The following is a 27476-nucleotide window of genomic DNA, read 5'->3' on the forward strand; positions in this document are numbered from 1 at the left end:
TTTTTTTTTTTTTTTTTTTTTGGTCCTGGGGATCAAACTTGGGTCCTTGTGCTTGCAAGGCAGGCGGCAGAACCACTGAGCTAAACCTCCGGCCCTGTTAAGGTTTATTAACAGTAAGCCAATATATACCGAAATGTATGATTACATTTTTTCCAAATCCCTAATGTGTATGAAAATTATAAATTTTTTTGGTACTTTGGATTTCTGAAACTTTCCTGTCTCTAACTGAAACATAAATCAATTGAAAATAACCCCAGATTTTAGCAGTCAGAGTAGACAAAGGCTCATCAGGCTCACCCTCAGGATGTCAGTCTTCAGCTGCAGCTCTGTGGGTGGGGCTGAGTGCATCAGCCCCAGAAGGGTGCCCATGTCGTCATCCCCATTGGGAGACAGCACCAGCTGCTGGATGGTCATCAGGGCGTGCTGCCGGCACTGTGGGTACCGCACGATGTTGTGTGCGCACCTGGCTCCTCCAAACTCTCGGAAAATTCCTTGAAGAAAGGAGAAAAGCACAGAGAACTTGAATGTTCTGAGGGCAGTCAGAAGAATTCAATCCAATTTCTTTCATAGACAGCAATTCAAAAGAATGCAAATAAAACCTGAACAGCTATTTTGCCTTTTAAATGAAAATGCAAAACTGTACTGTGGGTACCAATACACCCATTTTCTCTAGATTTCTTTTTTAAAATTAATTTTATTGGTGCATTTTAGGTATACATTATGCTGACATTCATAATTGAGAATTTGTACTTTTACATGATATATCTTGGTTCTTATTTTTCCCCCTCCTCTGTCCTTCAGCCCCTCCCTATTTACAAAAACTTTGTTTCCGTTTTTTCCTTTTCTCATATTTATGTCTTTCCTTCCTTTCCTTTCCCCTAACCCTACTCTCCCTCCTTCCCCTTCCCCTGTGGATCTTTTCTTCCTACTGCACATTATCTATTATACATTCTTTAAATTTTTTAATGCAAGAAAGACAAATGCTCTGATACATTATCATGACCAAACTTTCCAAACCTAGAACATGCAGAGATTTCATAGGTAAACATCAGGGGGCCTAACAATGAAACCAATTTATGTAAAAGGTTTTAGATAAACAATGTACCAAATAAATGAGATTTAAACTGCACAAGGCTTTCAAAATAGTACCAAGAGTAGAACAAGTCACCATGAGAAAAACTGTAAGGAACCATCATTTTTGTCTAGTAGATGGACAGAGGAACAAAGATATACTCTACAGCAGGAAAACCAGCCACAACACTGTTCCCGAGCTGTCGTGCAGCTGGATAAATGGACCCTCATCCCTACCATGCAGCAGCCCATAGTCACCCAGCTGGGAAGTGTGGGGCCAGTTCCACAGCTTGCTCCTGCCCACAGGGACACTATCTTCCCAGCAAACACTGACCATGGGTGTTAATGCATCATGTTTATACATCAATTAAGCTAAGTCATGAACTAAAGTCCCCTAAGGAATTCTACTCTATACTTTTAGACTAGATGGTCTACAACTCTACTAAGGGTATCAAAATGATACCATTATTATTTGTGTTTGGTCACCTGTGAAACCTGAATTTCCTCCTGACTTGTGCTTCAATGCATGTTTGCTGTGAATAACAGTGTATTCTTCTGTGGCAGGCAGCATCCTCATCTTCATGGCTCTTTGCTAACTATACAGAATCCTATGATCTTGCAGTGAGTACAGGTCATGTGCTTGAGATTTAGCATGTGCAATTTGTGACATTCTGTGATTATGGGAAGGTCATGCTTGTTTAACTACTGGCTGGCAGGGAAGGACCATCCCATAACTGTAATGCATATTTCTTAAATGCTTACTATGAGTAATGCACTATTTTAAACACCTTATCAAGGAAAAGAAAGGCAGGATGAAAGACCACGTGAAAATGTTTGGCACCCTGGGAGATGCATTAAGGAACCATCACTCAGGATGAGCTCTCCGATCCCTTACAACAGCGGGATGTCCCAGGTCCTCCCTCTACAACTCTATGATGCGTCATCAAAATTTGCAGAATAAATTTGTTCTTCACATATTTTTATTATGTTTCTGAGGATCTCAGTCAACTAAATCTAATGGGTGGAAATAAGGAGATTATATATTACACCAGAAAATGTTTCCACAGTACCCATTAAGCTTCATCATACTCACTGCTCCAATTACCTTCTAAATTCAATCAATTCTATTTGGCATTTGCCAAAATTGTATTTAAATAATTAGTTATATAATTATGTGTTTACATCTTTCTCACTTAGACTGTAATTTTCTTGGTGACAGAATTATCTCTGCATCCCCAACACCCAGCGCGGAACCAGGTGCACACAGTGTATTTTAAACACACTGAAGGCCCAATTTCTCTGCACTCAGCACAGTCACGCCTCTGTGCAGGGAGCTCCACCGTGCAGGGCCTTCCTGTAACAAACAAGCACACGCCAAGCTCCCAGCGCATCCTCCAGAGGTCACTGGGGTCTGGGCCTAGCTGCTCACCTCAACTCCCGACCCCCTCGCTCATTCCTCAGGTTGTACTGACCTTATTGCCTCATAGCTTTTGGATGCTCACTAAAATTTCACAGACTCTTTTTAAAAAAGCAAGCACAATAGCTTACAAATACGGCTGGACTGTGTATTAATTATAGAAAGAAACTGAAACCACAGCTAAAGCAAATTCTTCAATGAAATACTTTACCTTGGAAAGATTAAGTTTTATTAGAGAATAATCTTTCAATATTTCCCTAAGGTTTTAATATTGCAATATTCCAATTTGTATTACCATAAAATTAAGAAAAATCACCATATAAAGTCGGTACTTTGGGGAAAAAAACATAAAATTGAAATTATTTAAACAAGAATGAATTATATAAGTAAAAAATAAGGGAAAAACTAATCACAGGCATAGTATGAAAAAAGCAACTACAAACATTTTGAAAGCCGGGAATGTAGCTCAGCAGTGCTGCTGCCTGCCTCACAAATGCAAGGCCCTGAGTTCGATTCCCAGTACCAAAAGTTTTTTTTCAAAAAGTAACAACTTTATATATTTTGCCATTAGTATACTTCAAATGGCTCAAAAGGACTGCACTTTTAAGGCTATGATCATCTCATCGATGGAACAACAGTTTTTCCTCCAAGTGCAGGCGCTTCTCAGAGCAAGGGCCCCTGAGAGCCATAACCAGGGCCACTCTGCTTGTGAAGTTCCAGTTACCTGCATTCGTGTTGGACCCCTGCAGGAGCACAGTCAGCGTCTCCATGACCAACAGAGCCAGGTGCTTTTGGTCTTCAAGTGAACTATTATTTCTAGAGTCTCCTACGAGAAAAGTGCAGATGCAAATCACAAAAGCTATAAGCTTATTTTTCTTGATTTAGTTTTAATAATTCCTTTAAATATTTTCCTGACATTCACTTTCCACTAGAACAACTGATGTAATACAACCTTTAAAATGATATGTTTCCAACATCTTGCTCAAAGTGACCTCGAAATCACCCGATTTTACTAGAATGCTAACAAATATTAAAAATTAAAATGTCAAAATTAAATACATTCACCTCATAGGGATTTTAATCAAGGGTGTCAACAGGAGAATGCTAGATTTTAATGTACCAAAAAGAAAGAAGACTTCACGAATAAAGTAACCTATTCAAATTGTATTAATTTATACATAATACTTTCTAATGACCAGAAACAAGTACACTTCTACAGATTTATGAAAAAGGTACCTAATAACATGTCTGTGTACATAACATCTCAAAATATATATTTACTTTCTACAATAAAAACAACTGCAGTATCCACACATTTAATTATACAGAATACATTTTGATTAATAATTCCAATTATTTCCAGATTTAAAAAAATTCCTACTTAGAAGCAGAAAATAACAAACACTAGACATGAGGAACACACGTTATCCCTCAGCTTTTACAGAGGAAAAAACCCTTCCCCAATTTCCTAACAGTTGAACAAAGAGATTTTGGGAAACGTTCACTAGAACGTCACAGTAACACACACCAGGAAGTCATTTGAGTTGGCAATCACAGGAAAGGCACAAGAAGAGTAAACAACCTTCCTAAACCCCTTTACCAAACAAGAACAAAGTTACGGAAAAGGCTTTACCTTGTTCATGTAGTGCCTGAGTTGGATCTTTCAAGAGGGCAGCATATTTATGCAAAAGGTTTACCATGACCTCCAGAAGGCCCACTTCCCTGAACACATCTTTAAATATGTAGTCGTGTCTTGTAAACTTAAGAAGGGTTCTCATGGCAACAATGCTACAGTGGTAAGAAGAGCTAGATTTTAACAGGATACTAACACTAATAAGTTCTTTACAAGGGATGTAATTTAAGCTAAAAACAACAAACTCCAGCATCTCAAAGTATTTGTTTTGGACTTCTGGGAGTTTAGAAATCTTCTCGGCAAACTGTGACAGGGTGTGCTGTGGTTCGAGGATGAAGTAGTTGGCACTGTCGGCCATGTAGATGTTTGTGATGGCATCCAGGATGATCTGGGCCAGGAAGCTGGTTTTTGCTTTTAAAAATGCATTCTGGAGAACTGCAAAGGCCTGGATGTTTCTCACACTGTGACCTAAAATAGGAAAACAAGAACACAGAAGTAGGTGCTATGTGATATTTTAGTTACGGCAAAGTGATTCGTATAAACACAACATGAATTTCAGCATTTACCAGCTACTTGCTTAGAACATGCCTCATGTGTACAAAAGGTCTTGTTTTTCCTTAACAGGTTCAAATCATTCAATTAAAAATCAGTAACATCAATTAAAACTTTAACATGCCATTATAAAAATTTTTTAATTCAAGAATAGCATATATGCAAAACTGAAACTGCTTTAGACATAATAAAATCATATTAAAGTCTGGCTTTTGGCTTTGAAAATATGTGGTATTGCATTATTTTCTCTAAGACTGATCTTGACTGCAAGAACAGTCACGTCTCAATTTGAAAAGACTCTGAAGCTGAAAAAGTAACCAGCCGGGTACAGCAGGAAAGAAAGGAAATTAAGAGGGGGATTCTCTAAGTCTCAGCTTTCCCATTATAATTACAGCATTATAATTTTCATACCTGTTAATTTGGAATTTTTTAAAGCTAAAACTACAATTCCCTTATATAAACATTTGTTAAAGCAATTGGCCACCTATTAAATGTATTTTTAAGCCTTTGATTTCCAAATGCATCAAATGGAAAATAAACATCGTTATATAGATTCTGTGGGGCAAAGCAATGACAGTAATACACAGAAAGTTACATATGAAGCACATGACACCAAAGGTTTGCCTCTGAAAATTGTTCCTAGTTCCACAATTATTAGTTGTATTTAAAGAGCGACAAAAAACGTTAACACAGAGTCTTACACAATAAACTGGATTTTAGAAACACAGTATAAACAGAACTAGGAAAAACACAAAACAGGTTAGAAAGATTGCTAAGAAATCCTTACATGGACACCTCTGAAAAATACAAAGATTTTTAAAAAATCTTCAGCCTATACAATATTTCAACTTTCCTCTACAACATCTAAATGTATTTGATATATGGTACATATCGTGGGTTTATTTTTATTTTGAATTCCTTGTTAACAGTATGTTTGCTCTTTTCAGAACATCTTAACTTTTTATTACCTGTAGGTCACCAAAAATAAAGCTTAGATAAATTGACATACAAATATAACAGCCTGAGTACATGTGAGAAAAGTGACAAAGCTAAAATTGAAGTCTAACCAATACTGTACACCTTGCAGTGACATGATAATATTAATCATCACAAAGAAGTTGGAAGAGCTAAATTTAGGTTAATATAAAAAAATTCTTATTTTTTGCAAGCTTGGTCATTATTTGGTTTTAAGAGATGTTTTTCTCTTAATGTAAGACGTATTAATAACTGACAAGGACAAACCACCATAAAGGCAACAAGAAGTTTGAAAAACAAGGTGCACACATAAACACAAAAAATGTAAATATAGTAATCTTCATACAAAAAGATAACCTTAGAAATAGAGGTCGGCAGGTCAGCAGGCTTATACATTTTAGAGTAATTAATTTTTCAATTCATCTTTTTTTTTTTTTTTTTGGTACCAGGGATTGAACTCAGGTCCTTGCGCGTGCAAGGCAGGCCACTGAACCGCTGAGCTAAGTCCCTGGCCCTTCAGTTCATCTTTAATCCTACTTGTTACCTAACTCTTTTAGGGGACATCAGAATAGGATGTGATAGGGTAATTAAATAGGGTGACTACAGTAAATGACCAAGGGACACTGAGATGGACTCATCCTCCTATGTTAACCAGCGCAATAACCACTCAGTCTAATCTACATTTAAGCTCAGTCACATCTTCCAGCCAATCCAAAGAAAAAGATTTTGTTTACTTGTATAATATTATTTCCAAATTTTAAAATCCATGCATACTGGAAATAGGCTGTGATCAGTTAGCTTTCTAGCAGAAAGAAGTATCAGCTGAATACCAATACTAAAGTCAGTGGCTTACAAATTTGAAGAACATTGTATTTTGAATACTAATGTTATGAGAAGTAGTTACTTGTCATAGTCATTAAATTCCTAAAATATTTAATCAGGAAGAGTGGAATAATAATTCAAAATTTTAAGTAATATATATGATAGGCATATTTCTTAAATACTATCACATAAAAGCTCTAGTATTTTAGCTAAACAGACATCTTATTTAAGTTTCAAAGTTTTCATTAATTAACCAATCTTTCTGGCACAAAAATAGCTGAAAGAAATAATGATAAAAGGCATTTAGAAAAGCGTTCTAAAATATGACAATCACCACCTCATTCCTCTTAAGTCTGTATATGCAGAAGCAAAAGAATCAGAAGAACATCTACATAAACAACAAAGAATAGAGCTATCCTACTGTCTAATGAAAAATGTGAAAGTAAACATATTAAAAAGGAGCCTAAATGAGAGAAGCAAAAGTAAAATATGAATAAATCTAAATAAAAAAATGCAAAAGTTCACTCGGTGAATAGATTTTAAGTATTATCTACTAGATTCAATGTTACCAGAGTTAGACTGCAAAGAAGGATCCAAAGCGGAGAGATGAATAGAAACAATGGCCAGATAAGTCTATGGCGAGCCAGGTGTAGTGGTGGGTGCACACCTGTAATCCCAGTGCTTGGGAGGCTGAGGCAGGAGGATCTCCAAGAGATGGAGGCCAGCCTGGATTACATAGTGAGACTCTGGCTCAAAAAACAAAACAACGAAAAAAAACCAAAAAACAAAGATGTCACTAGTGATTCAGGATACCTTCCCAGGATATGAGCTAAATTAGGAGAGGCAAGCAGAGCTAGGAAAGAAGGGTGGAATCAATAAGTGCCCAGGAAGTATGACAAAAAAATTAACGACTAGACACATGTGGGGGCTAATAGGAGCGGTTATAAACAGCCTGTCGAGTTACACACCAGAAGCCAGCGAAAAATCAGTCCTGGGCATGCTTACAACCAAACTGAATGGCACCCCATGAGCTCTTTAAAGCAAATCCATACCGAAGGAAGGCAGCAGGCACTGTATTTACCAGACTGAACAAAAATGCACAAAGGAGAAAACACCTTATACTCTCTTACTGATGCTACCTAAACTAATGTGTAGGAAGAAAACTTGTGTAATGTGAAATCAGACAGAAGTTCAGGGATGCACAGATATAGTCATTTTTCATGATAAGGTAAATTATCTGTGAAAATATATTGAAACATTCAGTTGGTGGAAAAAGATGTGGAAAGTGGAGAGCTATGAGTTATGGAGTACAAACTCACAACACTTTACAAACTAGTGAACATAGGAATACCTGAGGTTGGCATGAAACCAATGAGTGCTTCCCATTAAAGGGAAAGCTTGCTGTTTTAATTTCTTTCTTCAGAAAATCCCTCTGCTAATAAGGATACAAAGCTTTATAAAAGCTCTTGCTACACACTATAGAAAGAGAAGTCATTCTCAAGTAATAACATGCATACATATGCAAACAAATATGCTCACAAGTGGTAACCAAGTTGACTTTTTCTTTTCAATTTTGTACTTCTACGCTATTTCATTTTGATCTATTATCAGTGAGTGCCAAGACCTAGTAGGAAGGCTGTACTTATGCACACAACATCACAAGGTACTCATATTCACATTTCCTTTCAAAAGGTAATTGTACCACTAATTTGGTAAACAATTCCTTGGTAACAAGAATATCCTTTTGATAGATGATCAAAGGGAAATCAGAGAAAGCAAAGAATATATTTCCCAAAGGCAGTGGGAATAACTGACAGGAGGTTACAACCACACGACACCGTTACAACTGACTTTCCCAATCTCCTTTCCTAAACAACAGTCTATGACCTCTAATCCAAACAAGAGTAATAAGAAATGTACCAGAAAAAGGAAAGCTATTTCTTTCCTAAAAATACCAATAAAAATAAAATATTTGGCCAGGAATGTAGCTCAGTGGCGCTGCGCCTGCCTGGTAAGTGCAAGGTCCTGAGCTCAATCCCTGGTACAGGGGTGGAGTGGGGTGGGGTGAGGGAGAAACCCAACATTTAAGGATACATTTAACAAATAACCTGAAAGTTCAATGCAATGAAAACTATAAAACACTGCTGACAGAAAAGAAGACCAAAATAAATGGAGAGCAAATCAATACTCATGAATTGATTGCAGGATGCCATACTATTAAGATGACAGTTCCTCCCCCACAAATAAAACTATAGTAATCAAAACAGTCTTAAAGACAGACACACAGTCAAGTAAAACAGAATTCAGAGAGTCCCAGACATAGGGTCATACAGGATCTTTTCAAGAAAGTGTCCTGCCATACTGGTATAGACAAATGAAAACAAATACATGCAAAACCCCAAATAAGTAAACTTTTACTTCCTGTTCCATGCATCAACTAATTTAAAATGATCTTTATAAGAGTTAACAGGAAGCACTGGAGAAAGAAAACATTAAAAGAAAATACAGGTGAGAACCCTAGTGAATTTGGAGTAGGTAAAGATCTCTTCAATGGGTGACTATGAAAAATTGGATTTCTTCCCTGAAAAACTTGTGTTCTTCAAAAAAGGCAAGACTAAAAGAGCCCACCTACCAAATATGTATTTAAGAATAAAGAGGTGATAAAGGACTTATTCGGAATATCTAGAGAACTTGTATAACTCTAATTAAACAAACAACCCTAGCAAGCAATCAGCACAATGACCTGAAACAAAGAAGAGATAAAAGTGACAACTAAGCCCATGAAAAGATTTTCAACTTCATTATCCATTTGCATAATGCAAATTAAAAGCAATCAGATACTAGGAAATACTCACTAGAATCCCTAAAATTAAAAATACACAAAGCTAACAGCACCGAGTGCTGTTAAGGACATCAAACCACTGTGACTTCTATACAGTGCTGTTGTGATTGCTCACCAGGACAGCCTGCTCAGAAAAGGCACCTGCTTTGCATAAAGTTAAACCCGCAACTACCACGTGACCCAGGAATGCCCCTGCTTGGGAGTTACCCAAAAGAACTGAAAACATATGTCCCTAAAACTTTTCTATGAATGTCCATAGTAGCTTTACTCGTGATAGTCAAATACAAGCAAATGTCTACCAAGTCGTAAATGGATGGATAAATAGGATGTCCAAACAGTGAAAAATGACCCACTACTAAAAAGACTAGATAAAACATGCGATAATCTGGCTGAATCTCAAACACATTACTCTAATAGAAAGAATCAGATTACAAAAGACCACATAATGTGCGATTTCAGTTTCTGAAACTCTGAAAGCAGTGAAACCAAAGCAGATCAGTTGTTGCCAAACAAGGGGTGGGGCGGGCAAGGTGTGGAAGGAATGACTGCAAGAGAAACAGAGAGCCTTTTAAAGGATGAGTGTATTCCATATTGTGATTACAGTGTGATTATATAATCACACACTTAGCAAGATTAACCAAACCCAACACTTTGATGGACAGATTTAAATAGATGCAAATTATACCTCAATACTCCGGCAAGAGAATACTTTCTGGCAAAAAAAAAAAAAAAAGACAACAAAACACGACGTATTCCATTATTCCATTCTGGAGCGTAGCTACCTCCTTGGCTCCCACAATAACCTAACCGAGTAGCCATGGGAGACAGACACCTTTGACTTACACAAGAAACTCTAAATGAGGAGGCTTGACCTGTTCATATAGAATACTACATCAACTTTTCTGAAGAAGGAATGGATGCTTAGAAAAGTTAGATCATTCATGATTCTATGAATTCTGGCTTCAAGGGCAACATCCTTTCTAGCTCCCCTTGTTTTCAAAGGTACTCACGGTGACCCCGGCAGGGCTGGGTTATATAGTTATAATCCCTATTATTAATGAGACAAAAACTGGACAATGACACTACGCAAAAGAATTATTTTGCTGCAATAATTATATTATTATAATATTATACTATTGTACTTAGCTATAATATGAATATCAAGATCAGACTGATTAATCAAATGAAACAATAAGGTATAAAAGTATATTCCCTGAACTAATTTCATATTAAGTCATTGAAAGATTTAACTATGGTATATTGAAGAGGGAGTCTATAAATTTTATTGAGACTGTTTCATATTAAATAAAACCCTGAACTACTCAGGCATAAGTATGACTTTTTAAGATACTTTATTTCAGAGACTTGTTTAAATGTTCCATCCAACCTATTCACTGGAGAAACAGCACAATATAGTGACTATTCTCCCAAATTTAAAAACTAACAACTTGTGACTTCTTTGTCATAGAATGAATAGATTTATACAGTGAAATTTAAGTAATAAGACATTGGTACTTTTGGCTCAATTTTACATGGAAGTATCATGAACCTATTGAAAATTTCAAGTGACAAATCACATTAAAGGAAATGTTAGAGGTCTCCAGGTTCAAATTCTTTTGGAACAGTTATTGTGAATTCAAAACAAATAACCAACAAAAATAGCTTGCATTCAGAAGTCATTAAATGTTCTTTACTTGGAATACTTTTTTTTTTAGTAAAAGATCACTAAATTAAGAATTCAAATGTTAGAAAATCCAAGCCATTAGTCCCTAACTTGCATGAAATAATGCAACTTCTTTTACTTAAGTTTCTTTAGTTTTAAATATAGCATTTATATCTTATGCTTCCCATAAATACTAGTGGGTATAGAGATTAGAATATGAATTAAGTTCAATCCACATAAAGTCAAAATACATGGAACGTCAACATGCCAAAGCAGTGTGGTTAGATTTAAAATTGTTTGAGCATTACAATGAAATATCTCATTGTATGATTCCATATTTTCATAATATTACTTTCAAATATTTGATCTGGTAGACTATTAAGAGATTCTTATCTAGACTTAAGCACAAATAGCACACTTTTTTTTGTTCTTTTATTGAGTTTTTTGGTGCATTTTAGGTAAACAGTACAATTACATTCATTATTGGGATCTTGTACCTTTACATGACAGGTCTTGGTTCTCATTTTTTCCCCTTGTCCCTGCCCTCCCTTCACCCCCTCCTCCCCTCTCCATTTACAAACACTTTATTTCCATTTTTTCATTGTGTCGTATTTTTTTCTTTTCCCTTATTACCTTTCCCCTACCCTTCCCATTTTCCCTACACCTTTGGCCCTTTTCTTCCTATTTCACATGGGCAATCTAGAATATATAAATAATTCAAAATAATCAGTCCCCCCAAATATAAAGACCCAATTAAAAAATGGGCATCTGAAATGAACAGACATTTCTCAGGCAAAGAAGTAAAACCAGCAAGTAAATATATGAAAAAATGTTCCACATCACTGGACATTCGAGAAATGCAGATGAAAACAACACTGAGATTCCACATCACCCCACAAAGAATGGCTGCTATCAAGAAATCAACCAATAACAAAAGTTGGCAGGGTTGTGGGGAGAAAGGAACCATTCTCCATTGTTGGTGGGAGTGCAGACTGGTGCAATCACTATGGAAATCAATATGGAGATACCTCAAAGAACTGGGACTAGAGGTTCCATTTGACCCGGCCATCCCTCTGCTGGGTATCTTCCCAAAATAATTAAAAGAATAATACCACAGTGATATATGCACACCTATGTCTATAGCAGCACAGTTTATAATAGCTAATTGACCATGTGAAATAGCACACATTTTAATGAAAAACAAAATACTATTTTTGAAGAAGTAATGTAAATGAAGAGTAACCAAAGCAAGGCAGACAAATTCTTCCCCCATTTGTTTGCACAGTTCAGAAAAGGGATACACAGGACTCACCTTTGCCTGCAGGCTGAGGTACTGCAAATCCAGGTAGCAGGAAGGGTGCCCCTGTGGTGATCCCTGCTGGCTTTAGCTCATGGACTCCGTATGTGGTCAGGGAAGTTATTAGATTAACCAGGTCTTTCAAGGCATCTTTGGACTCAGCCTCTTTTGCTTGTTCCAATCTAGAAAGAGTATAATTAAGCAAATATTTTTCTCTTTGGTTCTATCCTTAAATTTATTACAGAAAATATTTTTCAATTTTATGTATTCAATTTATTCAGTAAATAAATCTATAAAGTACTCTGAAAAGTTTCTTCTTACAATATTTCCTATAGCAAAAGCTTCAGAAAACTTAAATTTTATTGTAAGATATTATGGTGCATTTGAAAAAATAAGATCAATAGTGAAAGTGCTCATTTGGTTACTGTTATTTTAGGTAAATCACTAATCTTTGGAGGAAAGTGTCTAATTAATAAAAACATCAGATTAAGTATATTTTCAAGTTCCTCAAGCTCTAAGTTTGTTTCACTGTTCACAACCAAAGACTTACTAACTAGTCTTTTTTAAGACATCTGCTTAGTTAACAATGTTTAATAATGAACTCTTTGAGAAGAGTTCTAAGAATTTTATCTGTATTTCATGAATTTAGGTACTATTGTTAAAGTTCTGAGAATGAAATGATTTTTTTAAATAATCAAAATTCCTTCTAAAAGAACTCAGGTAATGGGGGAATTATCTTTTGACTATGGCTTTATTAAGAACATACAATGGGGCTGGGGATTTAGCTCAGTGGTTCCGGCAAGTGCCTCACAAATGCAATGCAAGGATCCGAGCTCGATCCCCAGTACCAAAAAAAAAAAAAAAAAAATACATACAATGGGCACAAAAACATCTTTTTTTTTTTTTTTTAAAGAATAGGATTTATCGCATTTTTACCCAAAAGGAAAAATGTAATTCTCATCAAATAAACTTGGAGAATGTGCAGAAGTAAGAAGAAAGAGGATTCTTAACCTCAAAACCCAGATAAGCACTTTCAACCTTTGGATGGACTTTTTAAGGCTTGTTTTTTTTAACCTGAAAGTTTAATTTTCATAATACTTATTCTCACAATATATGCACAATTTTAACCTCACCCTTTTTCCATTTCCCAGTGTTAGGCATGTGCTTCTCCATGTTAGTACAAGCTCCCCCTACACCCTTGTAACGCCACGCACAGCCAACCTCAGGGCCAATCAGACCTTTGGGAGGGAGGAAGTCAGACAGCTTGTACACTCTAACAAGGCTAAATGACATAGAAATTTCTCTACATTTAGGATTATATTGCTAGGATTAATAACTGCAGTGAAAGTATTGTGATAAAAGTATCAATATTTTTGAGGCTTCTGACAATACAGGCTAACCTGCATTCTGAAAGAATTGCACCAATTAATATCTTACTAGTAAGCTGAAGTGGTTATTTCATTAATTCTTTATCTTCTCTTTTATAACTGAGGATGTACATAAAAAGGTACATTCTTGGGAGCTATGAAATACTAACTGAGAGTAAGTAGGTTAAAGCTGTGGTAGAAATAAGAAGTTTACAAAATAGTGTCATCTTTGGATAAGTCAAATGATTTAAGAATAAACAGTGGCCCAGGAATAAATAAATAGTGGCCCTCTCTTTCCTAGAAAGTACTTTCTTCACAGTAAAATTTGTTAACAGCCACTTTCCTTTTTTTGAGACAGGGTCCCACTATGTAGTTGAGACTGACCTGGAACTCACTATGTAACCCAGGCTGGTCTCAAACTCACAGCGATCCTCCTGCCTCAGCCTCCCAAGAGCTGCAATTACAGGTGTGCACCACCACGCCTGGCTAAAAGCCACTTTCTAAGAATATATACGCACCATTTGCAATTTAAAAGAAGGGGAAATGAAACATTTTGGAATAAGTAATTGGTTTTCTATACAGACTTGTAAAGTCTCATTTATCCATATAATTTTCTTGCTATTAACTAGCAAGTACTATAAAATATGGACAAGAAAAATACAAGTAAGCATGAAGAGTCTATACGTCAGAAGATGTTAACTTCTTTCCCCCGAGTTACTAAAAGGTTCGTACTAACCTCTGATCCTACGTTTGTAATCTGCACCTGACAATTCAATTGTAAATGTACTTCTGTCTACTCTGTTGGCAGAACAGGAATGAAAAGAGAAGCAAAACCAAGGTATACATTAAATGTTTGCTTGGTTCCTTTTCCTAGGATCTCAAATCTCCTTTCATTTTAAAAACAGAAACTGATCAGACATTTAAAACATATTCTTAAATTGTGGGGTTTTTACCTAAGCAAGAGATCACAAAGAAAATTGTATCCTTGCCATATCCGAAAATCATCCAAAAGTGTTTGGGAAACATCACTGGAATCTTTGAGGAAGCAAGAGAGCCTGGCAAACATTTCAACAGTTTCTAGGGGAGACAGGTCATCCGACTGCTGCATGTTCTGAACACATGTAGATAAACATTCTTTTTCTGCAAAAATAAACATGTATTTACATATATGTACATCGATTAAGAAAATTTTCTTCATCCTTAACTGATGTTTAATGAAAACATTAATGTTAATGCGCTTTTAAAATACTATGAGATAAAAGTTACACATTCTAAAAGTAAATGTACAATGCAGAATCACTGAGGAAGTCTTGCCTCTCAGTAGTAAACAAAGGATATTACAGAAAAATGTGAAAAAAATAGTTAATGCTTACTACAGTCTGTAAATCATATTTTGATGTTTTACCATTAAACAAGATGACTGGCCATTCCCTAGTTTTTTTTAATCTTTTATATTAATAAAATCTCGAAATGAAAAACCACCTTCTAAATTTAAGAAGCAGAAATTGATAAGATACCTAAATTCTTTGTTTTTTGTTTTTATTTTTGTTTTTTTGGTACCACGGATCAAACTTGGGTCCTTGCACTTTTGAGACAGGCGCTGGAACCACTGAGCTAAATCTCCGGTCCAAGATACCTAAATTCATTAGGAAATAAAATTTAAAAATTGGGCCAAGGATTTAACTCAGTGGTTCCGATGCCTGCCTCGCAAGCACAAGGACCTGAGCTCAATCCTCAGTATCAAAACAACAACAACAACAACAACAACAACAAAAAATCCATGTTTTTTAAAAATTATGTTTGTACTGTACACCTCTAGTTTGAAACAATCATATCCCGTCACCAACTTCAAGGGCTCACTGTCACATGAGAAAAGCTAAGAAAGAAACACTGACTAATTCATGTATTAGGTACCAGGTCTCACAGATAGCTGTATAAAATAATTTGGTTCAGGATAGGTTGTACAAATTAAATAAATAAACGATTTCAGATTGTACAGCAATTATATCTTATAAATATTTTAAAGACAGCTGATTATTTTATATGAACTGAACAGACAGATTAATTCTTCACGGATAAAGAATTAACCTAGGGCCGGGGATTTAGCTTAGTGGTTCCGGCACCTGCCTCGCAAGCACAAGGACCTGAGTTCAATCCCCATTACCAAAAAAAACCAAAACAAAAACAAAACAAACAAACAAAAAAAGAATTAACCTAGGGCCAGGGATTTAGCTCAGTGGTTTCACCGCCTGCCTTGCAAATGCAAGGTCCTGAGTTCATTCCCTGGTACCAAAAAACAAACAAACAAACAAAAAAGAATTCACCTAATTCAGTGGTGGCAAACCCCATGGCATGTGTGCCACAGTGGGCTGTTGGTATATTTGAAAGCTTAAAAGTTCACCGTCACTACCCTAATTCCTTCTGTTCTGAATTGGAGAGATTATTAGCTGCTACTTATGAAATATCTTTAAAAAAGACTTCAAAAACCTCTATTTTTTCAGTAAAAGAACAGGGAATGACACAGAACTTATACTGGATTATGAATGAACATTTACACAGCAAAATCACTTCTCCTCTTACAGTGAGGGGTCAGTCAGACCTTACGAGAATTTCTTACATTTGAAATGTTCCGCAAATTAAAAAAAGAAAGAAAGAAAAAAGAAAATTTATTTTCTTCTGGCAAATTTATTTTTTAATTTAAAGGCCCATCTGAGGGTGACTGAGAGATGGTAATAAATCTGCCGTCAGACGAAGAAAGGCAGGGCGGGGCGGAAACCCAGGACGACACACTGCAGAGCCTCGCACCGTGAATGTACTTGACCACGTTGACACTGAGCCCGTGCCGGGAGATGGTCATCAGGACCTCCCCGGCGCTCTTCCTCCACGGCAGGTTGTAGGGGGGGCACCACGAGGTTATTGCACTGAACAGAAGCTGGAGGTCATCCTTCTGCGCCAGCTCCTCTGCTGGGGAAACAAAGCTGCAGAGTTTCACTAAGATCTAAAACACAAAAGGAAACACAAGGGCAGTGTGGAAGTAAGTAAATAAATGAGAGGCCGAGGAAAGAGAAGCGATAGAAAAGGACTGTCGGGAGAGATTCCACATGATTCTTTTTTAAAAAGTTCTGCACGAGGATTGGGTAATGTCACTAAAGTCACCATAACCAATGCTCTTAGGCAGCACTGAAGAAGACACCTACAATTTAGAAGGGTGCCGGGCTAAAGCAGCAAGCCAGCTCTACTTATATGAACTTAAACAGAATATTTATTGGACTCTCTTTGCCATGGTATTTTTTTGCCTACCTTGGTTTGAAACAGGATAAAACAGCACTCCCTTTTCATGGTCTACATTTTACCCAACCTAGTACTTTAGTCCTTAGTTTACACTGGTGAAATGCAACTTTCCTCTCTAAAAGAAGAGTTTTTTAGGGATATGAGAGATTTAAAACAGATCTTTTAAAGTAAAGGAATTTTCACATTGCTTGTAGTTTCCTACACAAGTGCAAGAGGCTATATGAATAATGTAAGTCACCTTAACTTGGAAGTATTTTTTACTCGTATCCAGTTGCCAACAACTTCCTTAAACCTGGCTTTCAAAGAAGACTCAAGACCTCTCAGGGCTGCTATCAAAATTTATTCGATAAGTTTGAGTAGCAAAATACATACTGCATAAGTGATCACAAGAACAAGATCTCACCTTTGGGGACTGCAGCAGCTCCCAACCAATGACCTTACTACATGGCATATATGTATCTTTTCCCACATGTGAATACATACAGTCAAATACAATGGGGGTCCATATGCCCAGGGGGGTGCACTGTTGATTATATTCTCTGTTGGTTCTAACACTACCTCATGTGGTCAGAGGGACAGATGACATTTCTCTCATTTGTGACATAGAAAACAATCCAAACACAGAAAAGGCTTTTTTTTTTTTTTTTTACACAAAAAGTGTTTTTTTTTTTTTTTTTTTTTTTTTTTGTAGAAACTAAGTCCCTTTTTTTGAAAAATAAACCTGATTTAATGATTCCTTGAATCTGCTGACTCCTAAGATAATCTGTCCTTGATCTTTACCGGCAAAATGACTCTTAGAGTGATCTAACGTAACTCCTCCATTTCACAGAACGCAGAAACACAGCGTCTCCTTCTCACACCTCTTCCAACCCTGTGACGGCTACTTCTATTTGCAGTGACTCCGTGACAAAGTCCACTCAGGTGAGAGTGCGGCCACCTCAACAGAACAATGAGGGCCTGCACGAAGCAGAGCCAGCCAGGAAGGCCCCAGGAACCATCTGTCACACGGTACAAACATGGGACTTTATCAGTCATAAAACAGTTAATCAGCTCATCTCAATTGGTTTTCTAGTCAAAATGGTGAAAACCGAACTATCACGTGGCCCATGGTGGGGCCCTGGTGCACTAACACAGAACAGGACTGGGAGTGGGGAAGAAGGCGCCTACTGGTGCAGCTCGTGGGCTCTGAATCACCCACAAGGACATCAGCGCCCCACGGCTGACAGCTGAGTCTGCTTTAAATTACACTTTGAGTTCCTCTGGCCTTAACATTCAGTAATTACAGGATACTGAAGTGAGTCCAACTTTATGTAAAAGTCAGCATCCACAGCTTCAAAAATAGAAAAAACATTTTAAATATTAAAAGAAAACTGCTCAGTTTACTTAGGTATCAGAAGTATAAAATGCAACCTCCACGCATTGCCTACGGCACTAATTAGTTCCTTAGAGGGGCTCTGCTGAAATGGCCGCTGTTCTAATCAGCAGAGATTTAATCCACTATGCTCCGCTCCAAAGCAAGTGCTGGTCCTAAGCAGCTCTGATTTCTATGGGATTTATCCTTTCAGTTATTCCAAGCCTTCCTCCTCCAATCTAATTCAAGAGTCAGATAAACCTGTGTTCTAATCCTACTTTTCTATTTGCTCACATAATCATTCTGGACGAAAAAAAGCTCTGAAGTTATGGGGTCGTTGTACAAATTACATAAGATGTTAACTACAAGCACAAAAGTATCTAACAAATCACTCAATAAATACTTGTTTCGTTTTTTTGTCTGAGAATCTGATCTTTTCCATCTTGCCCTGCTGGGGTGTCCCTCTCCTCTGCCCCTTGTAGCAGTCACTTGCAGTAGGTCCTGCAGGCACTGGAGGTGAGCGTGCCCAACCCCTGTACCCTGCCATCCATCACCACAGAACCCTGCCCCCTCTCTTGTCTCCCAATGACAGCAGCGATTGCAGTTAGTTTTATTTAGTGGCTACTACATGTCAAGCAGAGAACCACAGGGTTAGGTGGTACTTCATCTAAACCTCACAAAGACAAATCTCCATCTTAGGCTTTGCTGTTGTTTTTTACTTTTTACTATAGTTTTAAAAAATATCAACTTGTTCACTGCACCATTTTAACCATCGGAAGTGTACACAACAGTGTGAACTATATGCACACTATTGTGCAACACATCCCAGAACTTTCTAAGATCTTGCAAAACAGAAACCCTACCCACTGAACAATTCCCTTTTCTTCCGTCTCTGTAGTCCCTTGCAACCAGCATTCTAGGTCTTCTCCTGATTGTCTGATAATTCCATTTACCTCGCAGAGGCAGAATCGTGCAGTACTTGTGTTTTGTAGGTCAAATGTGTTTTTTCCCACTGTATTAGACAGGTGCACAGATAGAATATAATATCCAACTGTTTGTAGGTTGCTTGTTTAAAAAGTTTTCTCCCAAGAAAGCTGACCATCCAGGATGACTGTACTGTCAGGCTGGTAGGCAAATGTTGGTGAACTTTTGTTCGCCCAGTGTTATTCAAAGTACAGTGGTAATGGGGGAGGGTGGCTTTACAGACAAGGGCAGAGGAGGTGGCAGGGGTCACCAAAATACACTGTCCTTGTAATTTCAGTATTTATGCTCTAGGGAGATCCTAGACATAAACAGTACCTGTTAAGGCTTGTGCCTGGAGGTCCCCCCAAAGCCCCATTCATTTCGAAGTGTAGTTTTACAGAGGTGGCTGGATCTAGACAGTGTGATGCCGGGATAAAAGGTGTGATGCTGGGATGGATTTATGGTGTGATGCAAGGGTGCCCTATCTAGGGTGTGAGTGCTCCCTGCCTTGCTGGAGGGTGAGTAGCCTGGACAGAAAATAAGGGACAGAAAGAGGGTTAGTGTTGTTGCATACTGCTTGCTACTTCACTGCTGGCTGCCTTCTGCCTGCACTGCTTTGCCATAAACTGTTTCTCCTCTGCAATTCTCTTCTGCCATCCACCCTACTTTGGAGTCAGCTAACTATGGACTGAAACCTCCACAAACAGTGAGCTGAAATGAACCTTACTTCCTTTAACTTTAGGTGTTGGGTATTTTGCCTCACAAATGAAAAAGTAGCTAAGACAGTAGTGTAATTGAAAATAATTTCTTGATATTATAAGAAATAATACTCAAATCTTAACATGATGGTCAAAAAAGTTGTCCTTGGTTAGTTCATTTTAGAGATATTACTGATATGTCAAATGTAACTTCAAAATCAAATGTAATTTTAAAATCTGTTCAGAGAAACAACTTGTTGCTGCTATACTTCAATGTTTCTGAAGAGAAACCTTCAATATTCTCTCTGTGATACAAGAAATGGTATGATTATGAGATCAAGTCACAGCGTCAAGCATAATGCAATACTATGAAAATGGAACAGGCAGAAGATCGCGTGAGTTCGCTGAGGCTGAGCTCTAGGGACAGCTGACCAGGCAGACAGTAGTATGTTCCCTACCTGTACAAAAACCTTCTGGAGGAGTCCCCGCCGTTCTGCTAGAGGTAGCTCATTCTGTGCACCTCCAACTGCCTCAGGCACATGTGGAAGGTCAAAAAACAGATACAAACATTTAACCAGGGTGGAAGGCACTGACATCGTTGTCATGCAGTCCACGGTTTTCTGGAAAACAAACCAATAAATAAGTGAATGGATAGATAGTCATAGGTGTAATTTACTGACACAGCTGAGTAACTTAACAAATGTTAAGGCAGAAAAATCATGATTTAGAAAGTAACCCCGTACTAAAAAATAATTTCCTCTTGTCCCTGCCAAGCGGAAAAAATGAGAACTAAGACCTGTCATGTAAAGGTACAAGATCCCAATGATGAATGTAACTGTACTGTATACCTAAAATGTACCAATGAACTCAATGAGGAAAATAAATAAATAATTTCCAATTAGACAAATTTGCTTAAATCAAATACTGAAGACTGTTTTTATATAGTAAGTTATTTATTAAATTTGATACTTATTCAAAGAACGTAAGCTTTGTGATTTTGAGAAAAAGGCAATAACTACGAACTTGGGCAAACTACTTAATTTGCCTAGGCCTCACATTTCTCTCTTATAAAATGGGTACAGTGATATGTAGTTTAGGGTGAGTATGATGATTATATGATATAATAAGCACAAAAACATTTTAAGCACTAAAGTACATATTAGTAGTTGCTTTACTATTATTTTTAATCTTTATTCTTATTATAGATCCTTGAGATTAGAAAGACACTTGAGAGACACAGGCATCCTGGACACAAGGGTATCTTAGTATTGTTTTCTTTCTAAAGGAAGAAAGTCTAGACCTTACACTAAACATCTAAATATTTTACAGACGTACAAGAATTATGAAAATTTCCCGTGATGCAGCTTGGTATAAGAAATCTTACCGCAATAAAAAGTCTTACTGGCACCACTGTTGATTATTGACTTTCTCACCGACACGTACTGAAAGTCCAAGAGAAGGGGTAGTGAAGCTGCAACATGGCATGCATGCTGCAGCCAGCTGTTTGTTGTCACTGAAAGCTCTACAAGGCTCACTATCACTGATCTGGGGCATGTCGGGCAGTGTGTGCGGGGGGCTAGGCAAGGAAAAGGAAGCCACCCTTCCTACAGAAATCTACACGCTATAGCAGAGTCATAGCAGCTGTCTTAAATCTGATAATGGCGGTACATCCAGGTCTATATAAAAGGGAATCATCTACACTGCCAGGAATGTAAGTGAAAAGTGCAAGGAATTAAAATAAGAAGGGAAAGATCATGTGAAGACACACTCAAGGTTAGGCCATAAGGTACTGTGTGTTCGAGGAGCCAGAGTTCCCACTTGCTGACTGCTGGGGTGCCGCAGTCACACGGGCTCATCTTCAGTTGGATGTACTGCACACCAACTATGAGGTAGCACCTTGGCACACATGGTCTCCTCTACTCCTCAAGTCTACACTGGGTGGTGGACACCACTGCACAGTCCTTGTTTTACAAAGGAAGCCACCGAAGCTCCTCATTTTACACACCTTGCTGGGAGTCAGAGCTGGCTAAGTGACCCACAGAGTATATGTTCAACAACCTATGAAAATGGTTTCACAGTTCAGTCTGACTTTTATTTTACTGGACATGGACACTGATTAAAGTATTATGAACAAAACAACGACAGAGTCAGGGTTCAAAAAATTAACAGATGGAGGCAAGGACGGTAAATTTGTACAGAGTCAGGAGAGGATGATCAGGAAAGTAACTCAGACAACTGTCAGAGACAAGGCCCAAACAAACGCAGAAGTGGGCGATGGAGACACAAAGAGCTCAAGGAGCTTCCTGTGCAACACCTGGGCCCGCCACGTATCCAATGTCATTTCCTACCCCAAACTCTAAACGAGCTGCTCTCTCCAACTGCCCTTCATTATTCCTTGACCCCTACCTACCTCACCATACATCCAACGTTCAGTTTAAATGTCTGCTTTGCCGCAAATGTCCCTGACCTTCAGATGCTCAGTTCTAATATTTCTGTTTTCATAGCATTAAACAGATCATGACTGTATGTGATGGGACTCTCTCTGACATCTGCATGTTGAGTCAGGACCATGTTCCACTCTGCTCCATGTTTTGCTACTGCCAGCAGAAAAATGGCACTCAGAAAAAGCACTTGATTTATAACACTGCATTTGCTTTTTAAATGTACCATTTCCAGTTAGGTTATTACTAGCTTTCCCTTCCCATTACGCAAAGGAGTGTGATTTTTCATTTTCATCTTACTGCTGATGGATTTAAACTATCACTTGGCATCCAAACTAGTATTTGGCAGCATTTGTAATTGTTTTAAGTGATTAGGTTTGTCCTGATTCTTTTCTTACACTCTTGAGACTGTCTCTGTTGTTCATGATTAAGTTAGTCTTGTGCTAGGTACCATGGTAGACACAGACTGCTCACAACTGAGGACAGAGCGCCAAGAGTAGGTATGAGTAAGGCTTAGAAAGATTACATTAAAAGTTGTTCATGTTAAATGCTGAGCAATTATTAAATTACAATTCAATGGCCATCCAGAACTGTCACAGACATAGGAAAACAATGCTTTGCTGGGACTTTGAAGGGTGACCAATACCTCTAAGTGCCCGGGACTGAGGGGTTTCCTGAGGTCAGGACTTGAACCTGCAGAGTCCCAGGAAAAGCAGCACAAGTCAGTCACGCTGAGTCCCTGAGTAAAACAACCCAACAAACAATTGGGCTCTCATCTTATTAAAAACTTAAGAGAAACCACCAACAGAGTAAAGGAACAATCCATGGTGTGGGAAAAAAAACTGCCAGTTGGTTCTCAAATAAAGGACTACTATGTAGAATATATGAAGAACTCAAAAAATCAGACCCCCCCCAAATTCAAAGACCCAATTCAAAAATGGGCAACTGAAGTGAACAGACACTTCTCAGATGAAGAAGAAATAGCAAATAAATATATGAAAAAATGTTCCAACATCACTGGTCATTTCAGAGATGCAAATTAAAACAATGCTAAGATTCCATCTCACTCTAGAAAGAATGGCTGCTATCAAGACATCAACCAATAACAAATGATGGCAGGGCTGTGAGGGAAAAGAAACCCTTCTCCACTGTTGGTAGGAGTACAGAATGGTGCAACCCCTGTGCAAATCAGTGTGGAGATTCCTCAAAAAACTAAAACTACAGGTTCCATTCGACCCGCCTATTCCTCTTCCTAGTATCTTCCTGAAAGAATTAAAAGAATCATACCACAGCTATATATGCACACCCATGTTTATAGAGGCACAGTTTGTAACAGTTAAATCTTGGAAACAGCCCTAATGCCCATCAACCAGAAAATCAAAGCTGGGCGTGGTGGCGCACACCTGTAATCCCAGCACTCAGGAGACTGAGGCAGGAGGATCGCTGTGAGTTTGAGTCCAGCTTGGGCTACACCATGAGTTCCAGGTCAGATTCAATTACATATTGAGACTCTGTCTCAAAAAAACAAAACAAAACAAAACAAAACAAAATACAAAAAAGTGATAAAGAAGATGTGTTTTTTTGGTACAACACAGTACTACTCTGCCATAAAGAAAGATATGCTTGAGGCATTTCTAGATAAATGGATGCACCTTCAGGCCACACTCTTAAAATGAGATAAATCGGACACACATGTTTAAATGCATTGTTTCCCCTGTGTGAGAAACCAAAAATGGGTAAAGGATCAATGTACAATAGATATTGGGAAACAGAAATAAAATATTCAAATGAGAAGGGGAACAAGGGAGAGGGGAGGGGGAAAGGAAAGATGAGACAAGAAGAAAAAGAGAATAGAAGGAAAAAAGGAAACAGAGCTTTTGTAAATAAGGGAAGAGGGACTGAAGGGAGGGGTGGGGAATGGGAAGAAAAGAATCAAGGTATCATGTACAAGTACAAATTCCTTATGATGAATATTATCATTACATATATCTAAAATATACCAATAAATGTTTTACTTTAAAAAAACCAAGCCAACAAAGGAAAAGAGCAAAATAAAAACAAACAAAAAAAGGAAATAGAACATTTCAAGGAAAAAAGCTACATGCTAATTACTTTGGGGGTAGTGATTAATTTCATTAACTTAATGTATTGTTTCTGCTGTGTGACCAGTCACTATCATATGACTGGTGCCACAGTTACCCTTTATAAATTCCTTTATCAAGCCGTATGACGTGTCTAAAGTCAATTGTAATTGAGGTGATATCGATTCCTCAGATTGTCAATGATTATGATAGTACTCTTGATCTTAGAAGGTTGAATAAACCTCCTATATCCCAAAATCAAAGGCCAAAACAAATGTGCCCAAATGGCCCACTAGTACGTACATGCACTGTGTATCATGACATTTACTTAAAGCTGATTTAGGAATGATAAAAGAAGCAATTTTCAGAGCAATCAAGTAAGAAGGGAACATAATAAGCCTGAAAATGTCAATGTTCCCCATTTTTCATAAAAATCAGAAAAATATAAGTATTTTCCATGTCACTTACTAATAAGTAGCTGAGTAAGATGAGAGGAGCCAGGGAGGGAAATATAACTCTGTAGACCTTAGATGAATGTGATTTTTCTAAACCAGAGTGTCTCTAAGTGGATTTCTCCCAAAGGACATCCCTGCAGCTGCGGGGCCCTTACCCTGGCTGCCCCAGTCTGGCTCTCTGCCCGAGCGCGGTAAGAATGGTATTATGTTCCCGTGCATACAACACAACAGAGATGGAAAGCATCACGCTACCCAAGCAACTCCTCAACAGCAAAGTGCAAAGATATCAAACCCCCCACAGTGAGATGAAAAACATAAAATACTGCTCTAGAACAGTTACCAGCACCTGAATGGTTACAATACCTTGTTTAGGTATGATGATAAATTTAATAACAAAATCCCAAGAATATATGAACAAATTGATGCACTGAACATGAAAACTGAGAACTCACCTGACCAGAGGATGCCAACAGATTAATAGTTGTCAAAAGCATCCACCCTCGACTGGCTTCTTCACTCTGATTGATCTCCAGAAACTGGACGATGGCCCGACTTGCAGCCTCTACCAAACCAAAGGGAAAGACATTAAGTGGAGGGAAATCATTAAAAAAAGTTCACCCTCAAAACCTGCCGGGGAAATGACCACTCACAAAGTGCGCATTTCAAATCAGCACTGCTAGTTATTCTGCGAAAAAATTAATAGCCATGTTTTTAATGACGTGTGTAAACACTTCACTAGTATAGAAATGTAAGAGTTAATTGGGTTTAGAGAAAGGTATACCATGCTATTAACTAATTATAGAGTCCTGGAAGCAGGGAAATTGGAGCTAACCATGCCTGGAAAACAAGCACATTTCTGTCTAGAAAGTGGGTGGGGAAAGAGTATGGGAAGAAGCGGAGCTCAAAATTAAAACAATGGCGCTGCTGGAGGACTGAACCTGCTGGGTGAGGACCACACGGAGCCTATGAAGAGCACTGCTGCACGGGGAGAGCACAGTGTCAAAGGCAGGGACAAAACAGACACCTGGTCGTCCTGAAGGAAGCAGCTCAGGCTGCACTGGGCTCTCCAGGTAAGAGAGCAAATGCAGGGGCCCGGGCAAAGTACAAAAGGTGGCTCTGGGCCTGTTGGTCTGGCAGTGATGGGCATGCCAGACTGAAGGCCAAGGAGAGGGAGGAAACAGATGCACCTGGGAGCCCAGAGGCTGCAGGCAGGAATGAGAGCCGGGAGGTGCGCTAAGGTCATGTGCAGAACTGGGGAGAGGGAAGAAGCTCTGAAAGTGAGTTTAGTGGATTGTGTTTTTAGAGAGAAGGGAGATACTCCTAAAATGAACATAATTTCATCATCACAGTTTGCGAATTAAAGTTGTCAGAAAGTAAGTCTGAACTGTTCACTGTGAACCTTCTGGGTAAGATACTAAGGTACACTTAGCACACCTCATAAAGAAGCAGAAAGTAGAATAAACAGAATTTACATTATCCTAGATGAGTTTTTTCCCCTTCATTTTAACACAATGAAAACAAGTGTCTTATCAGATAAGTGAATGTGAGATTTATGTATGCTTCTCCAGGAGGGCTCTCCCTGCCCCCAAGTACTGGGAATTAAACCCAGCGCTTCCTGCTAGCTATGCAAGCACTTTATCATGGAGCTACATCCTCAGCTTTTAATTGTATTTGAGGCAAAGTCTCACTAAGTTAGGCAGGCTGGCTTCACACTTGCAATCATCCTGTCTCAGCTTCCTAAGTAGCTAAGATTACAAGTATGAGCAACCACACCCAGGTTAAGAGTTACATATGATTCGGAACTGGGTGTATTTCCTCTTTATAAACTTCCACTTGAGGAAACATTTTAAGAGGGGAAAAAAACCTTTTATATAGCTTATTTTCACTGAGACTTTACCTATAGCAGGCACTGTTTTAAATACTTGTAGATTTAACTGATTCTATCTTCCCAAGAACCCTATGAGTTGTCTTCTATTAATACATACCTTATTCTAGCATAAACTGAGAAACGGAGAGGAGAAACAATTTGCCAACAGTTACATAGCTAGTCACTGAACTCATACCCAAATCTAGGCTGTCTAGCCTGTAACAAAGATAGTGATTTAAAAAAATTACCAGGAAAAAAGGAAACCAACAGAGACCTGGCTTATTTCTAATACTCCAGTATCTCAAAGGTGTTTAAGTTACTATCATTCTTTACTCATTTATAATCACCCATCCTTGTGTAGAAAATAAACTCCAAGACTGTAATGAACACCAGCTGTGCAATGCTGATCCCTGGTGTCCAGCACATTACTGGCACTCAGAGAGCATTCAGTAAACATCTGAAGCGCCAATCTAAGCAGAACAAATGATTCTATTAGATAGAAGAACACACTGAGTTCAAATTCTTACACACATCAAAAGGTTTGGGCTTGCTATGGTAGGAGAGATTCCTAAAAGTTTTGAAAACTAAAGAAAACAGTGTTTTCAGCTAACTAAATTGTCCTTACATAATGTGAATGTCTCTCTCCGAGAAGGGTAAGAAAAGGAAAGAGTAACAGTGGGATATTTTAGC

General features: G+C 38.0%; 1 protein-coding gene across 9 annotated transcripts in view; it reads right to left on the reverse strand.

Moving 5' to 3' along the window:
• Wdfy3 (WD repeat and FYVE domain containing 3) overlaps positions 1 to 27476 on the reverse strand; it is a 258900-nt gene that overhangs the window by 125134 nt on the left and 106290 nt on the right. For all 9 annotated transcript variants that reach the window (XM_010619456.3, XM_010619453.3, XM_010619457.3 and 6 more), the window contains 8 exons: positions 25372 to 25481; positions 20401 to 20562; positions 16445 to 16637; positions 14593 to 14779; positions 12288 to 12454; positions 4122 to 4589; positions 3213 to 3314; positions 298 to 491 (listed from right to left, as the gene is read on the reverse strand). In XM_010619456.3, the coding sequence (XP_010617758.1) occupies positions 298 to 491; positions 3213 to 3314; positions 4122 to 4589; positions 12288 to 12454; positions 14593 to 14779; positions 16445 to 16637; positions 20401 to 20562; positions 25372 to 25481 (1583 nt within the window). The remainder of the gene's footprint in view (positions 1 to 297; positions 492 to 3212; positions 3315 to 4121; positions 4590 to 12287; positions 12455 to 14592; positions 14780 to 16444; positions 16638 to 20400; positions 20563 to 25371; positions 25482 to 27476) is intronic.

The sequence above is a fragment of the Fukomys damarensis genome, unplaced genomic scaffold (assembly GCF_012274545.1).
Source record: "Fukomys damarensis isolate Sample0158 unplaced genomic scaffold, DMR_v1.0_HiC HiC_scaffold_37, whole genome shotgun sequence".
Classification (NCBI taxonomy): domain Eukaryota; kingdom Metazoa; phylum Chordata; class Mammalia; order Rodentia; family Bathyergidae; genus Fukomys; species Fukomys damarensis.